The sequence below is a fragment of the Antechinus flavipes genome, chromosome 2, assembly GCF_016432865.1.
Source record: "Antechinus flavipes isolate AdamAnt ecotype Samford, QLD, Australia chromosome 2, AdamAnt_v2, whole genome shotgun sequence".
NCBI classification, from domain to species: Eukaryota; Metazoa; Chordata; class Mammalia; order Dasyuromorphia; family Dasyuridae; genus Antechinus; species Antechinus flavipes.
In genome coordinates, this window is record NC_067399.1 from 685,306,261 (window position 1) to 685,323,434 (window position 17,174).

Consider the following 17,174-nt stretch of genomic DNA (forward strand, 5'->3'; position numbering starts at 1 on the left):
GCCTGAAACATTGTGGAATCCTCTGAGATGTGAAAATGTATGCCATCCTAAGACCCAATTACATTGTAACAGAAGACCATCTGAAGACTGGATAATTTGGGGTCCATTCAGCAACCACTTTGTTACTTTCCAAACCAATGGGGCCCAAAGTTCTCTGGTGCAGGGGTGAGGATCTTACCTTCTGAAACTTTTTCCTGTTGAGGTGGGCATAGCGTTGAGTCACCTAAGGGTCCCATTCTTTTATGGAGGGGGTGATAAGCTCAAACTGATTGAAGCATCCAATGGTTGATTCAGCTCCTTGAAGCTGGTCAATGTAACTGAACAAAACCTAGAATAAAAATCAAATCAAACAGAGTTTGGAATAATGTGGGACAGAAAGACAAGCCCACACAGCTATACAATGTAGAGAGACCAATATAACCAAAATTGGTCAATGTCTTTTCATGGAAAGAGTTATCTCACAGGACACAAAATACATGCAAATGTTAAAGATGTTTCAACTTTAATTTCAATAAATAACAAAATAAGTTATTACAGACAATCATGTTAATTGTCCTTACATTATTTTGCAAACTTTTAAAGACCTTATTTCATACAGGCATAAACATCTATTAACGGACAGATAATTAGGACAAATGATGACTGTGTTTAGCACCCAAGGTATTTTTAAATCAGCCCAAGTCAGGATAAGGGAAAATCCTTGATCTTTATTCTTTGCAGAGGTGAAGGGGAATGGCAATGCGAAGTGAGAGAGCAATCGTGACACAAATCCGGCCAGCAGTGCCTCTGGCTCTCACCCCACCCACTAGGCAATCTCCTATATAACACATCAAACTTGCACAGAGAGTGGGTGGGGCCATTCTTTCTCCCCTCCAAGCATATATTAATATTGTCCAATTGCTAATTAGCCATAAGTGCTCAAATTCAGTGCATCTGCTCAGCTCCAGCCCATTACATTCTATAACATTCATATACCATTGTTTATTCAGCCATTCCCTAGCTGATGGGCATCCACTCAATTTCCAGTTCCTTGCCACTATGAAAAGAGCTGCTACAAGCATTTTTGCATATGAGGAGCCTTTCCCCTTATTTATGATCTCTTTGGGATACAGACCCAGAAGTACCACTGCTGAATCAAAAATTATGCAAACTTTGATAGTTCTTTGAACATAGTTCCAAATTGCTTTCCAGAATGGTTGGATGGTTCACAATTCCACCAACAATGTATTAGTGTCTTACTTTACCCACATACCCTCCAACATTGTTATCTTTTCCTGTCATCTTAGCAAATCTGAGACGTGTGTAGTGGTTAGATAAATTATTTTTTAAAAGCTTACCAGAACTTAGACACATAGATTTTGTTTAATTTGTTTTATATGTTTGAACTCATCCTGATAACAAAGGATTAATCATTAAACAAGCTTATAGATTCTTAGTAAACACTTTTAGAAACTACACCTCCTAAACAGGCTCATTTCTTGCGGTTGATGACCTTGCTTACCCTAAAGGTTTCAAGAAAATAGGCAAGCTTACAAATTAAGGGAAGTTGACAGAGAACCCAGAGAAGGGGCTGAGCTTATTGTTTCCCACCCCAACCATTCTTAGTGTTTTTAGGGCTATGCTGTTTGATACTTCCATACTTTTAAAAATCTTTTATTATAGCTTTTTCTTTACAAGATATATGCATGGGTAATTTTCCAGCATTGATCCTTGCAAAACCTTCTGTTCCAACTTTTCCCTTCCTTCACCCCCTCTCCTATAGATGGCAGATAGACCAATACATGTTAAATATATTAAAGCATATGTTAAATACAATATATGTATACATATCCATAGTTATTTTGTTGCACAAGAAAAATTGGGCTTAGAAATAAGGTAAAATTAACCTGAGAAGGAAATAAAAAATACAAGTGGACAAAACCAGAGGGAGTGGAAATGCTATGTTGTTCACACCATTTCCCAGAGTTCTTTTGCTGGGTGTAGCTGGTTCTCTTCATTATTGAACAAATGGAACTGATTTGGTTCATCTCATTGTTTAAGAGGGCCATGTCCATCAGAACTGATCATCATATAGTATTGTTGTTGAGGTATATAATGATCTCCTGGTACTGCTCATTTCACTCAGCATCAGTTCATGTAAGTCTCGCCAGTCCTCTCTGTATTCATCCTGCTGGTCATTTCTTACAAAACAATAATATTCCATAACATTCATATACCACGATTTACCCAACCATTCTCCAATTGATAGGCATCCTTTCAATTTCTAGTTTATAGCCACCACCAAAAGGGCTGCCATTAACATTTTTGCACACAAGGCTCCCTTTCCCTCCTTTAAGTTCTCTTTGGGATATAAGCCCAGTAGTAACACTGCTGGATCAAAGGGTATGCACACTTTGATAACTTTTTGAGGACAGTTCCAAATTGCTCTCCAGAATGGCTGGATGTATTCACAATTCCACCAACAATGATACTTCATACATGAAGGTGAACTGATAAAGCTTTCACCACCCTTCCCTCTTGTTTCATACACAGTAATTATCAGTTTTAGGTTTAACATGATGACAATAACTCCAAATAACTTAGTTAACAATTTTAGATTATTTCCTAATAGCCGAATGGCTTTAGTTGTAATTTCCTCTTAATTTTCTAGCGATGGGTGAAAATACCTAATTCCCTAAATTACATTTACAAAATTTCATAAAACAGGATTACCAAGGCCAACTAAACTTTCTCCTTTCTTTCAGTTGTCAGGTCTATTCTGTCTGCAAAATGTTGAGCTGGGAAATTCTCAGGAAGAATTTCCATTCCCTTAAATAATTTTCTTTTTATTTTAGGAAGAAAACAAGTTGATTTGATTTTTTTTTGTGATAGAACAGATTTTAAATTTTACTTAACTTTAGTTCATGAGATTTCCTTTAAATTCATGAGATTAAATTTGTAGAGGGCCAGAACATAAGACTCCCTTCCAGGTTTTGAGTCTTAAAGTAATTTGGCTCACCAAAACTCCTTTATTGAAATAACAGAGACTGCTTGTCGATATAATAAATTAATAATTTAGTGACTGAAGCAAAATGCAAACACTACTCTTTGGATTAAAAGCTAAACCTTTAGATTTAGGACAGAAAAGAATGTCCGCAAGGAGACTAAAGGTATTTGGGGAAAAGATACTGAGACAGTGGTATAATAAACTTTACTCTGATGGGTATCTCAACTATTTACATCTCTGTCTAAGTACCCAAGATCCAGGGCTTAAAGGGTTTAATCATTTATCATAGCAGAATTTTGTTAGGCTATAGGAATTTTAAAAGAGTGTACTTTATATCAAACCTATGAGCATTTGAGGTATATATATTTGTGTCTCTGATCAATAAACTCTGAAGAGTCCATAAACAGGACTTCCCTGCCTGGCCCAGGTATATCACATCCTTCATCTCACTACAGGAGCTGGACATAATTCATGTCCATAAACATAATTCACGAGATTTCAATTAAATGTTTTGGACAAAGTGAATCACCATTTGGATAGTTTCCAATTCACACAAATCATTTCTCTTTTGTGAGCCAGAAAATGGTTAAGATGTCAATTTTTTTTTGTGACTGGGCCCTCAGAAGCTTGACTCTGGATAACTCAAAAGCAGGCACTTTGTTGGCAGAGTTTTTTAAGTAATGGTGAACTGCTTTTCTGTTTTCCTAAATTTAGTGCAAATAATTACAATTTTCATATCTTTTTATTGGACTTTGATTAAAGCTCCTTTAAAACTGTTTTTATCATATCTCAAGTAACAAATTTCAGTAAATTATATATATTTTCTTTCTCTCTCTCTCTCTTACCCCTTTTTCTAGTCAGGGAAGGATGAAGAAAGAGAAAGAGTTTTTCTACATTTTCCTCCTAGTCCTGGTGAAGCCTTAATTTAGTTGAATCTGCTTAATTTAATTTACACACACACAAAGCACTTATATCTCAACATTTGGCATTGTATATTGGTCACATAGCTAATACAGTTCTGTAACTGAAACAGAGAATGGTAGGTTTACTGAAAACAGAGGCCGAATGGCATTCTCACTTCAAACTGCCATGCAGGGTGCTGCCAGGGGCACGCAGATTCTTTCCAGGCAGTTGCTGGACAGAACCTGATGAAGCCTGGAGTAATTGGTGCCAGGATCTCCCTTTGATGGCTGTTTCAGGTATCAGGGCTCAGGGAATGCTGACCGTGGAGCCTGACCCCCACTCTATCCCCACTCCCCCAAGCTGAGTTGGGAAGGTGTTTGGGCAAGGTTGTATGGGGTCTCCACAGCTATTGCTGCTTTTCATACAGAACTTTAGCATTCTCTTTTCTTAATCTGATCTGAAGAGACAGAAGTTGGTAAATGGAGAGATCTGGGCTATATTGATCTTTTTAACAATCCTTACAACTGATATACATTCAGGACTCTGGGGAGTGGAACAGCTGAGCAATGAGGGCTGTAGAGGGGGTCTATTCTTAAAGCACCCATCTGGGGTGCTTTCCCAGTGGAGTAGAAGGAGACTCCAGACAAGATTGAAGTTAAAGAGTGGTTAAAACAAAGTTGCTATTTTTGTAATTGTTTGATGAGTTGCCAAATTTCTTAATCATTTCTCTCAAAACCTTGAGAACCTGCTGTCATTTTCACAGCTCTATAATTTTAATTAGCTAACATTTTTTGCAGCCACCAGTTTGGCCAGAACTGGGGTCCACAAAAAGTCAGGTCTTTTGTGCAACCTATTGAGTAATACAAATTTTCCTTACTGTTATGAGCCAGAATTTGATACAAGGTGATAACTCACTAGAGTTGATGGAAGCAATGCTTGTGTGCTTGGGTTTGCACCTTTGAGAGTTCACACATTAGCTCACACACATTAGTTCACACTTTTGGGAGATTCACAAGTCAGTATTCAGTATGAGATTCATGAATTCACACCTCCCATAATCCCACTCTCGGAGGAGGAGTCAACCTCTGAGTTAACACGTCTAAAAGAGCATAAAGAGCTTCAGTCAGTCAGTCAGTCAGTTTGGAAGATTGCTGGGAATGGGGGGAAGCTAACCAGGGCCGAGGAAAGAGACAAGACTTGGAAGGAGAAAATAAACGTTTGAATTTTATCAGCTGACTGTACTTGAAGTGATTATTACTTTGAACTGAAACTAAGGCTGCCTCCAGAAAACCTCCCCAAGAAACCTGCTCACAGAGAACCATCTTATATTTTACAAAAGAAGAAGAACATCACAGTCTACAATTATAATATCTACAAAAATTTGAAAAATTCTAAGATTGAGATTTGTCCTGATTTAGCACAGCAATCATTACTGCGGCTTAAAAAATAGAAGTCCCAATATTCTGATACATTCAAATCATTTCAACTAAAGACAATTTTGGTTTTCCCCCAGTTAATGCTTTCTTACAATCTGCATCAACATGTTCAAAGGCAAGTTGTTTCAATAAAATTTAAGCTGCCTCCCCATGCTGATTGAAGACTGGATTGCCAACATTACGTGATTGACAAAGTCAGCAAAAGTTTCATTAGGTGCTTTTTTTTTTTTTTTTTTTTTTGGTAAAATGTTCCTTTATTAATTTTTCCTGGTACTTTTACCCTTGACACTCTAGACATTTCTCAAAAAATGCTGCCTTCCATATCAAATGGTCTCCTCCTTCTAAAGTGAGTTCCCCCCCCCCAACTGAGCACCAATCTAAAGGTATCAAAGCAATTTGGGAGAATACTTTCAAATAATATTCTCTGAACCTGTTGCCTGATTGATTTTGTCCTATTCCAATTCAATATGACTACTACATTGATATCAGTGGGGCAAGGATCAATCTTATAAATTTTATCTTATATTTTATATTCTTCTATCTTTTATCTTCTTATATTTTATGATATCTTATATTGTATACCTCTTATTTTATCTAATATCTTATACCATATTTTATTTTATATTTTGTATGTGATATCTTATATCTTAATCCTCATGTCAACCTGGTGATAAATTATTTTCACCTCTTGCTTACCTCAATCTTTGAGCTCACCAAGAGGATACTCTCCGGCCCTCATTCAAGTCCTTGTCCTGTCACCACTTGTCAGAGTTCACCTCCAGGGAAAAACCTAGAGTGTGAATCTGAAATGAGTATCCAAGGCCAGGTAAAAGTTATGTTTTGCAATCTCCTCGTATTAATCTGAGAGCCAGGGTTTATATACTCTTTAAGCTAGTGCTACATTAACATTAGCTATGCCCAGGTGATGCTATATACATTCCAGGGTTGATGCATAAACCATACTTTAACATTTTATATCCACCTTAACAATCAATACCAAGGTTCTTATCAAAATAAAAGTGTAAATAGCATAGCTGTGATGTTTATCAATACCAAAGTATTTATCAAAACAGAATTGTAAATAGCATAACTTATCATACTAATGTATTTACCAAGACAGAGTCATAAATCACATAATTTCAATGCCTTGCTCCTATCACATGCATTCTCCATTAAGACTGTCTTAAATTTGTCTCGAATATGTCTTTCATTCATTGTGAAAGAGACGGTGAGCCAATGCTTTTAATTGATTAGCCCTTACAGAAAATAGGTCTCAAGTAATACCTGTGACAGACTCTTTTCTATACATAGACTTATTTAATATTGGCCCTCTATAATACTGAAAACAGCAACTCTTCAAAAAAAAATTAAATTGGCAAAAAAGAAAAAAAATATTGAAGAAACAACTGCTTAAAAAATAGAATTGGCAAAATAGGAGGGAGGAAATCCACTGAACAAAATAACTTCTTTAAAAGTAGAACTGGCCAAACGGAAAAGGAGATTTTAAAAAAACCTAATAAAAAAAATTCATTAAGAATTTTAATTGGACAAGTGGAAACAAATGACTCAATGAGATAACAAGAAGCAAACAGATTTTGTTTTGTTTTTGTTTTTGTTTTTCCCCAAATATAAAGTACCTCATTGGAAAAAAAAACAATCAACTTGGAATATAGATCCAGAAGAAACAATTTAAGAATTATTGTACTATCTGAAAGCCATGATCAAAAAAGAGCATGGACAACTTTCAAGAAAACATCAAGGAAAACTGCCCTGCTATTGTAGAACTAGAGGGTAAAATAGTCATTGAAAGAATCCACTGATCATCTCCTGAAAGAGACCCCAAAATGAAAATTCCAAGGAATATTGTAGTTAAATCCCAGAATTATTAGATCAAGCAAAAAATACTGAAAGCAGGCAGGAAGAAACAAATCAGATATTGAAGAGCTACAGTCAGGATTACCCAGGATTAATAGCTTCCACATTAAAAATTTGGAGGGCCTGGATTATGATATTCTAGAAGGCAAAGGAGCTTGGACTGCAACCCAGAAAAACTGAGCGGTAAATTTCAGTGGAAAATAAGGATTTTCAATGAAATAAGGCATTTTCAATCATTTCTGATGAAAAGAACACAGCTGAACAAAAAATTAGACCTTCAAATATAAGACTCAAGAGAAGTATAAAAAGATAAATGGGAAAGGAAAAAATGTTATTTAAAGGTTAAGTTGTTTGCATTCCTACATAAGAAAATAATACTTGTAATATGTACTTCCTGAGGAGAATTCATATACAGAAACGGTGGGTCTAAGTTGAGTTTGTTGTGATGAGATAAAAAAGAATTGAGGGACAGATAAGGGGGAGAATAGAAAAGAAGATGTTAAATGGAATAAATTATAACATATGAAGAGGCACAAAAGACTTGTTACAGTAGGATAAAAGAGAAGGGAATGAGCATTGTTAAAATCTCATTGGATTTGGTTTGAAAAGAGAATAATATACATATTTAGGTTTGTAGAGAAATGTATTTTACCCTATAGGGAGGTAGGAAGGGAAAGGGAAAAAGGAAGATTGATAAAAGTGGGGAAAATCCTCATACATGAGGATTTTCCTCAAACATTAAACAATCAAATCCAAAATTAGAAAATAATAAATTATATCATAGACTTTTTAAATGGTCAAATCATTGACAAATAAAATCAATTCCATTAAATAGTTCCAAATTATATTACATAGAAAATCACTCCATGTCTCAATTTCATAGACTAGACTGATTGAATTCAGAGACTAATATAGTAAGATGTAGGTCGGCTTCCCCATTTATTTCTTATTCTGACATTTATAGCCTGGACTGATTGAATGCCTGGAATTTGTATCAGCAAATGATCTCTTTAAATTTCACTGAGGAGGCTGAATAGATACAGTTCTGGACCTGGAGTCACAAAGAACCGAGTTCAAATTCAGCCTCAAGCATTTACTAGATGTGTGTCTGGGTAAGTCACTTAACCTTTCTCATTAGTGAATGGCAATCACATGATAATTATCCAGTCCCCCAGCCCCCATTTTGCTATCCCCAATGCTGGCAATGGTTTGACCATTCTCTGGGCCCTCCTGGAGCTTTTCCTTTACTTCTCATTGACAATACATGGAGGCCTCAAAGGTGGGGACCCACCACCTGTGAAGGTGATCCATTCTCCTTTGGGCCAGCTTTCATTGTTGGGTGGTCTTTCCTGAGATCAGGCCTAGATCAGCCCTTTTGTCCCTTCCACTTGAGACTCCCAGCTCTGCCCTCTGAGGCTCAGCAGGACAAGGATGTTCACATACCTGGAACTCGATCCTTGTCCCACTCCTGGCAATACTTCTCAGTACATGCTACAATATCTGGAGACCTTGTTCAACTCTGGTGCCCAGAATGGGGGACAATAATGCAGACAGAGTTGGACAGGAGCTCAGAGGGATCATCCCCTGCCTGTTCCCGCCTCCCTTCAGGCCTCCCAAGAGGACACTAAACTCTTTGACTGCTGCCCCCAGGGCTGACTCATGTTGAGGTTGTGGCCGGCCCACTCGAAGCCCAAATCCTTTTTTCCAACAACTTGGGTCTGGTGTCTTTCTCCTGCCCGGGAATGCATTTGTGTGAACCTTTACTAAAGTAAATTCATCTTTTTTCTTAGTTTTATTTTGATTCTTTTTTCACTTGACAGGTATTTCTTTTTTCTTCCTTACATCCCTCACCCAGTGGGAAAAGGAAAGGAAAAGCAAACTCTTGAAACACACATGCAGAGTCAACCAAAAGAAATTCTCACATCAGCCATGCTTTAAGATCGAGATTTCATTCTGTATCATCCTTGCTCCCCTGTCCATTGGAGGGATCGGACCTCTTGTATCTTCCAAAGTTCTTTGCCTTTCAGATGTTTTTGTTGTGGTATAAATGGTCTTTCAGGGTTTATTCCCTTCTCTTATATCAGCTCATACAAGTCTCTCCAATACACATTGACCTTCATCTTCTGATATTCGGCCCAGGTCTCTTCCCTGGAGGATTCTTTGTAATCCTGACTCTGTCATCCAGTTACTCATTCTCTCCCAGCTTTGTTTTGTCAGAAATATTGTAGAGTGGGCTCTCTTTGCCTTCATGCTGAAGTAATTGGCACAATATTGAACAGCCCAGGAGCGAGCCCCCAGCCCACATCTCTCCCAGAGACCTCTTGGTATGTTGGCATCGAACAACTAAATACTTGCTCTTTGCACCTGCCCAGCCAGGTAACCTGACTCCATCGCCGAGGGCTGCCTCCGGCACTAGAACCAAGCAGCCGCCCTGCCCCTACTTGCAGTCTTTCACAGTCTGTCTCCTTCATCTGGGGCTGGGCTAGCTTTCTGGGGGACCTTCAGATGGGCCTTGGTCTTAGTGGAGAAGTGAAGGAGACAAGACAGGCACCTCAAGGATCTGCATCTTCGAGTCTGTCCTCCAGCCTCCAGTCCTCTGTCTTCTCTGAGTCTGTTTTCCCTCCCAGATCTCTTAACTCTTATATACTCTAAGTACATCATCATAGGTGTCAATCTTGTAGAACTATACTAACTACTAAGTACATGTAAACTAGAGAATCATTATCTCAATTCTACTAAGTTAAGACCTCGTTGTAAGATTATTTGTTTCAAGCTACATTTTATAATCATAATAGAACTCCTGACCTCTTTTTTTCAGGATCAATAAGCACCCTTGGTGAAGAGCTGCCCCTTGGTTTGGGGGAAGCTCCAAATTTCCTTGGGAGGGGAATACTGGACATTACATGTTCCCCACCTTCACAGACTATAACTCTGCCTGCTGGGGAGCAGACCCCCTGATACTTCCTACACTTGCTACCTGTCTGGACTTGGATGGAGGACACTGTACAGTAATGATCTGCTTCCCTCAGTGATCATTCCCCCCCACCCCCATGCTGCTTCTTGGAGCTGATTCCCACCCCCTCAATGAATTCCGGGGAGGGAGAACCAACAAAAGGATAAAGTGAAACATTTTCTCATCTTTTAGCAGGAAAGATCAGCCTCACCGAGGTGAAGGGAGAGTACAATCCAGGACAGGTGACCCCCAGGCCAGGAAGGAGCAGGGTGCACCCCAGCAAAGCAGGACTGAGAGCCCATGCCCAGACAGGCCAGCAGCCAGACCCCAAACCCCATGGCAAGAAGCTTGGGAAAGTGTCCTCCTAGCTCAGGATCACAGCCCAACTTAATACGAGTTAGTAGTCAAGAAATAGAATGCAAAAATACACACTCACCAAAGACACACAGACACACAACCCAAAAACCAAAAGATCATAAAAAGATAGCATGGTGACAGGAAGATTAAAAGATAAAGTGGGAAAAAAGAAAAAGTGGGAAAAAAGTGGGATGTCAAAGTTGGTTATGTGTTAACAGCCCAAATGTGGATGAATCTGTGACCCACTGAGAGCTAGCTCCAAGGAGGATTTGAAGAAGCAAATCAGAGATGGGGAAGAAGATGGGGAAAGGGGGCGGTGGAGGGAGTGGGGGAGCTTAGGAGGAGTTGGGGGCAGAAGAGACCATTGGGCCGGGGGTGGAGCCTGCAGTCCAGGCAGTACCGGAGAACCGAGGAAAAGGCTCCATACTCTGGAGGATGGACAGGGCGGGGCTCTGAGGACCAGGAAAACCCTCCCAAAGGGGGGTTAACTGGAAGCCGGAAGTCTTGGAACTGCGATCTGGCAACCAGGCCCTCGGGTCGTCCTCCCTTCCCGAGGAGCTCTGGGCTTTCTCTCCTTTTCCCGGGGAGCTCCGATCGCTTTGTCTTCTGGAAACCAGAACCGTGCTTGCCGCTCCCAGGTAGGTCGGAGCCAGCGTCCCCCACACTTGCTGGCTTCCCCGGGCTGCCCCGGCCACTGGGTCTCCTCCTCCTTCTTTGACCTGGTGGAGAGTATCCTCAGGTGTAGCGGGAGCACCCCCTTAAGCCTCGCTGCTGGATAAGCTCCTCTACTCCCTGACTCCCCCTCCCCAGATTTTCCTCCCAGACTTCAGACTTTATCCCTAGGAATCCGGGAGTCTGATTGAAATCAGAAGACTGATGGGGAGCCAGGGGTCCCGTCTCCCTAACCCCACCTTTTGCTTAGAGATTCAGATCCTCCTTCAGACCCAGTCCCTTTGAGTAACCCGCCTTGCCACCCCCAGGAGCCCACCTTGGACCCAGTGACCAGCGCTCTTTTCTGCTCCTCCTTAACTGAATCCGTAGCTCTTGGTCTCGGGCTTGCGGCTCCCTGGCTGCACTTTCCCTTTAGGGACTCCCAGCCCCGGCTCCCCCCGAGCGGCCCCGCAGTCCTTCCCAGCTCCCAGGGGAAGCTCGGGGGACACAGGCTTCCTGCCTCCCCAGGCTCAGCTGTTCCCTCTGCTGGCCCTGCCCTCCCTGCCGGCACCCGTATTGGGCTGTCTCGCCTCCGAGCCCCTCCCCCTGCTCCCCAGACCTCTCCTTCCCCGGCCCCTCTCCTCTCAGAGCCCTCGGAGCTCACTCCCAGCCCGCATTTTGTCTGGACTTTCCCGGAGGCTCCTGGTGGTCTCACGGGGCTCTGAAAAGCAAAGAATTCCAACTGTCCTGGGTGGGCTGTGACCTCCACTACTCAGGCCTTTGGTAGCTGCTCCCTTTGTGGGGCCATAAAGGCTGGAGGCGGCAGGACTGGGAGGTAGAGACTGGGGCCCAGTCAGAGGAACTTTACAACACGGAGTCACCTTGTTACTTTTCTATGTACCCAGGGAGGCTGGAGCCGGAGGGAATGGGCCCTGGGAGCCTGGCACCTGCTCAGGTGAGTGCCCTCCATCCAGACCTGACCCCCATCAGCCATCACAAGTGTGGGGAGCCATGGAGGGGGGTGTGAAGCTGGCCCTGCCTTACTTGTGGGCTGCGCCTTTCCCGAAGTCGGTGTCAGCTTGAGCACAGTAGGAACAACGCTGCCCCCCTCCTCCCCCTGCTCCTCCTCCTGCTCTGTGTTTCCCTGATTCACTGAGCCCTGTGAGGCCCACCCAGCCACAAGCGTGTCCTCCCTGTGTTTTAAGCTCCTTCTCCTTCCAAGTCACTGACAAGGACGACCCCCTCCCTCATTGCCCTTTGTTCCCCAGGGGTCGTGGCTGTGCTCTCTGAATGCCTGCCTAGCATGGTGAGCACACACACAGACACACACACACACACACACACACACTCATTCACACACACACTCACACTCACACACTCACACACTCACACACTCACACACACACACACACTCACACACACTCACACACACTCACACACACTCACACACTCACACACACTCACACACACACACACTCACACACACACACACACACTCACACACACCCTCCCTTCCCTTCTCTTTCTGGTAGCCAGGCTCTCCCTTCATAACAACTGGAGATCCAGGAAAGCCCTTCACCCTTCACCCTTCACCTTTCACCCTTGTTAGCCCAGACCAGCAGCCGAGCTCTTCTGGCTTCCCCAGTTGTGTCCTTTGCAATGTTGTCCCCAGGGCACAAACTCCCGGGGCTGATCTAGGCCCTGATGTCTCTAAGACCTCTCCTGGCCCAGGCAAAGCAGCTCCTGGGATTCTCCTCCTTGCCCCGGGGTTCCCGGCTCCAGCCCTACAGGCCCTGTTACTGTTGAACCCGGTTTCCTGGTGGTGTTATGGGGGCCAAGCCGAGCCCAGGCACTGGCAGAGACCCTGAGAACAGCAGCGAGAAAGGAAGGAGGAAAAGAGCCCGTCAGTGAGTCATGGGATGGGGCAATTTCTTGGAAGCTGTGATCCTGCTGTCGCCTTCAGCAGGTCCTGGTTTGACCTGGAAGAGCTTCATGGATGGGACTGACCCCTGGCAATGCTTAGTTTGCATGTTCAGAACAGTCAGACCTGCAGAGCCCTCCCACCTGTAACAGGAGGCTTACCTGAGCACAGCAGAGAGGGCGTTCAGTCAGGACGCTGCAGTTCTTTAGCCTGAGCGCCCAAGGCTCCCCTTGCTTTCCTGGGGGAGCTCACTGGTCAGCAGAGCAGGGGGCGGCAATGGGCCATCTTGGGAAATCTGTCATATCTGCAGGACCCTGCTTTCCCAGGGGTGGATCCTGAGGCCTCCGGGCAGCCTCACTGCTTTGTCCAGAGCCCTGCAGAACGCTGCTTGAAGGGAGGCACGTGGAGCCTTTGCCCACTCTGTGAGTCTGCTCCTGGGGCAACTTTGTCATGTTATAAATAAGCAGAACTGACCTAACCATGTAGCAGGGAAGGACAGAACTCCAGGAGATGGTGGCTGATAAGCTCAGCAGGGAGGTACCACCTTTGACAACCATCAGGGGAGTCTTCAACTTCTAGCCTGGGCAAAGGAAGAAAACCAGCATTTGTTATAAAGTACCTACTAAGCGCAGACACTTGAGTTAAGCACCTTGCCAATATTACGGGGGATCCTCACAACAAAGCCTGCAAGTTAGATTTCATTATCACCATTTTATTTTTATTTATGTAGTCAGGAAGATTTGGGGGTTAAATGGAGGGGGGTTTGGGAAGATAATGACATTTTATTTTTTTAATTCTAACTTTTTTTTTATAACAAAAATTAGCCTTCTCTCTCCCCATCCTCCAAAATCTGGCCCCCTTCCTGTATCCAGCTTCTTAATCTTTCCAGCTTCCTCCCTGTCCCCTCAGATGGTTTTCTCTTTCCAAGTCCATGGAGCTCATCTCCCCACTCCCCATTTTCTTGATTATTCTCCAGTTTTTGGTACTCCTGATAACTCTGTGCTCCAAGATTCTCTCTTCTCTAAGGTTTTAGGAAATGAATCTCTTCTGGCTTTCCCCCTCCCTATCTACTTCTCTGTCTTCTTTCTGGAACTCACTCTTCCCTTTACAATAGGATGCCCACATTTTGTTCCTTATTGTTAAGCTTCCATCTGCAGGCTCCATCCTCAACCACAATGATCTCTGAAATCCATTGTTCCGTCCCTTCCCCTTATCTCCTTGGTTTGCATTGGTCTGAAATTATTCCACAGTCAGTCCAGTTCCAGTATATGGAACTTTCTCCTCATAGCTCATAGGATTTTGCGCTTCTGAATTGAATTATTAAAGGTGACTACTAACAGCCTGGCAATTTGTAGCCCTGGGTTTGGTTTTTGGATTCTAAGTTGGTTTTGTTTTTTCTGTGGGTGAGCTAGGGATTCTTTCCATTGGAATTTCATTTTCTAGCTCCAGAAGTGCTTAGTTCTCTTTGACCATTTCCTTCATGATGGTGTCCATTTTTTCAACCACTTTTGTCCTTCCATGAGACCTCTCATCCTTAGCTTGTCTATGTTCATGCTGTCTTTCCCTTCAGTGCACTTACCCTCCACAATGGCAGATTTGTTTTTTGAATGTTAATTGTTGCTAACTTCATTTCCTCCAGGCTGTCCTTCACTTTCATATATTTTTATTCCCTGTCTATTATCCTTTTTGTTTTCTTTGGAAAGAATTGCCATGGCAGAATCTCAATTTTCTATACCCCCATCTTGGTAATTAACTAAAGAAGACCACAGATCAAATGCTCGTAGCAGCCCTTTTTGTGTTGTCAAGAAACTGGAAACTGAGTTGATACTCATCAGTTGGGTAATGATTGAATGTTATGGTATATGAATGTAATGGAATATTATTATTCTATTAAAAAAAAAAGCCTGGAGCAACTTACTTGAATTGATGCTAAGTGAAATGAGGAGAAACAAGAAAACATCGTACACAGCAACAAGATTTTGTGATGATCAAATTGGACTTGGCTGTATTCAGCAATAGGAATTGGCAGTTCCAATAGACTTGTGATAAAGAGAGCCATCTACATCCAGGGAGAGGACTGTAGGGACTGAATGTGGATCACAACATACTATTTTCACCTTTTTTTGTTGTTTGCTTGTTTTTTTGTTCTTTCTCATTTTTTTCTTTTTGATTTTATTTTTCTTCTGAAGCATGATAAATGTAAAAATATATTAGAAGAATTAACACATGTTTAACCTGTATTGAATTACTTGCTGTTTGGTGGAATTGGGAGGTAGGGAGGAAGAAAAATTTGTAATGTAATGTTTTTCAAGGGTGAATTTTGAAAACTATTTTTACATGTATTTTGAAAGTAAAAAGCTATTATTAACAAAAGATAAAATTATTTTTTTTAAAGAACACAGATCAAAGGATACAATATGGTCTGGGTGGGAAGGAGGCACTCAGTTCAGGATTTGTGGAGAGCTCAGTCAGAAAAATCCCAAAGTAGAGTCAGGTGAATGAGAAGATATCTGAGCTTTCTCCTTAAGAGAAGGTTTGGAATACATTAGCTCCACCTCATGTTGGTAAAGAGGGACTGTGAGAAGCTTGTGAAAGAACGATATTAGGAATATCTTCTCTTGGGTGGGAGTTAAAGAATCAATCAGAGATTAGTAAAAGAATTGCCTTCCTTTTCTAGGGAAAAGGAAAGATTTAGCAATCCTTGGGAATCTTAAAAAGTGTTAAAAAGCAATAAATTCTTCTATTATTCAAAATTCTGCAATTGTTGAAAAAATAAAATAAAGAAAATTGCTATCTTGAGGTCAAGGTAGCAATTCCTGGTTCAAAATAAAGATGTGACAAATTCACAATGGCCATTCTCTTTGTGAAAAGAGGTTATGGACAAAGTGAATAGATAAAATAGGCACCGGGAGTGGTAAATAAAAAATAAAGTTGGGAGACCAATAAGGTTTCCAAGGAAAAGAGAATCAAAGAATTCATTCAAGTAATATGCCTGAGTATGCCATTGCCTTGCAGCTTAGATACAGGGAGGAGTTTAACAGATTAACCAGAATTAGGTATAATAAGGAGAAAGACATTATTATGATGACAGAGAGAATACCTCATAGTAGGCTTAGTCTTAAAAAGAACTTAGCAAAGATCCTTATGTAGGACATATCTTTTATATGGGAAATATAATTTTGGGAGTTTTTTAGGGGAGGAGATGGAAGTATCAAGGAAGAAGTCGGTAGCTTATAGGAAGGGATCAGAGAAAAGCCAGATGGAATGCACTTGGCTGACCAGGTCCCAAACCTAAGACATGGTCATCAGAATCTCAAAAGCTGTTTACAGATGCCCAGAGGTTTGAGGGATAGACAATGGAGACTGAGAAAGCGTTTGATTCCCCCATTCACTCTATGGGGATAGTCTGGGACTTGGTTATACCTCATAATAGCAGGTTGTGTTCTTTTTGACAAGGGAAGACAAAGTTCATATCAAACCTTAATCAGATGTTTTTAAGAAGAAATCAAAATGATGAAAAATGGAACAGCAGTTTTACGTACAGAAGGAAAAATAATTGGATAGAGAATAAATATCAGAATGCTTATAAAAGTGAATTGTAGGCTTATAATGGAAATGGATGAAAATGAAATGGAAAGCCATCAGAATCCAAGTGCATTGGCCAAACAAATATTGTACATATTGATATATTAGAAATATATCAAGTATCAGGCTATTCGCAGATCTGGCTACCTTCATCTATATATAATGAATGGATGATGAATGGATCTATATATGATCCATCTATTGCCTTATTAACTCATTTTCTTGACTTTTTCTACCAAAATTATATATTTCTATATATTCTATACATATTTCTATACATCTCTTTAAAACATTTAATTCTCTTTTTTTAATTGTAGTGAGTTTATTTTAAAAACACATTGCTTTATGATGAATCATGTTGGGAGAGAAAAAGCAAAAGGGAAAAGGAGAGTTTAAAAAAAAAAAAACAGAAAAAAGTGAACATAGCATATGTTGATTTACATTCAGTATCCTTAGATCTTTTTGTGGACGTAGATGGCATTTTCTGTCCAAAGTCTATTAGGATTG

At 41.2% G+C, this 17,174-nt stretch overlaps 1 protein-coding gene across 1 annotated transcript; it reads right to left on the reverse strand.

Annotated features, from left to right (window-relative positions):
• Nucleotides 1-236: 236 nt before the first annotated feature.
• Nucleotides 237-13,534, reverse strand: LOC127547042 (collagen alpha-1(III) chain-like). The gene is made up of 6 exons (XM_051973897.1): nucleotides 13,335-13,534; nucleotides 12,950-13,025; nucleotides 12,206-12,320; nucleotides 11,499-11,932; nucleotides 10,911-11,229; nucleotides 237-328 (listed from the first exon to the last, which is right to left on the reverse strand). The coding sequence occupies exons 1-6, from the start codon at nucleotides 13,532-13,534 to the stop codon at nucleotides 309-311; spliced, it is 1,164 nt and encodes a 387-aa protein (XP_051829857.1). The 3' UTR covers nucleotides 237-308.
• Nucleotides 13,535-17,174: the final 3,640 nt, after the last annotated feature.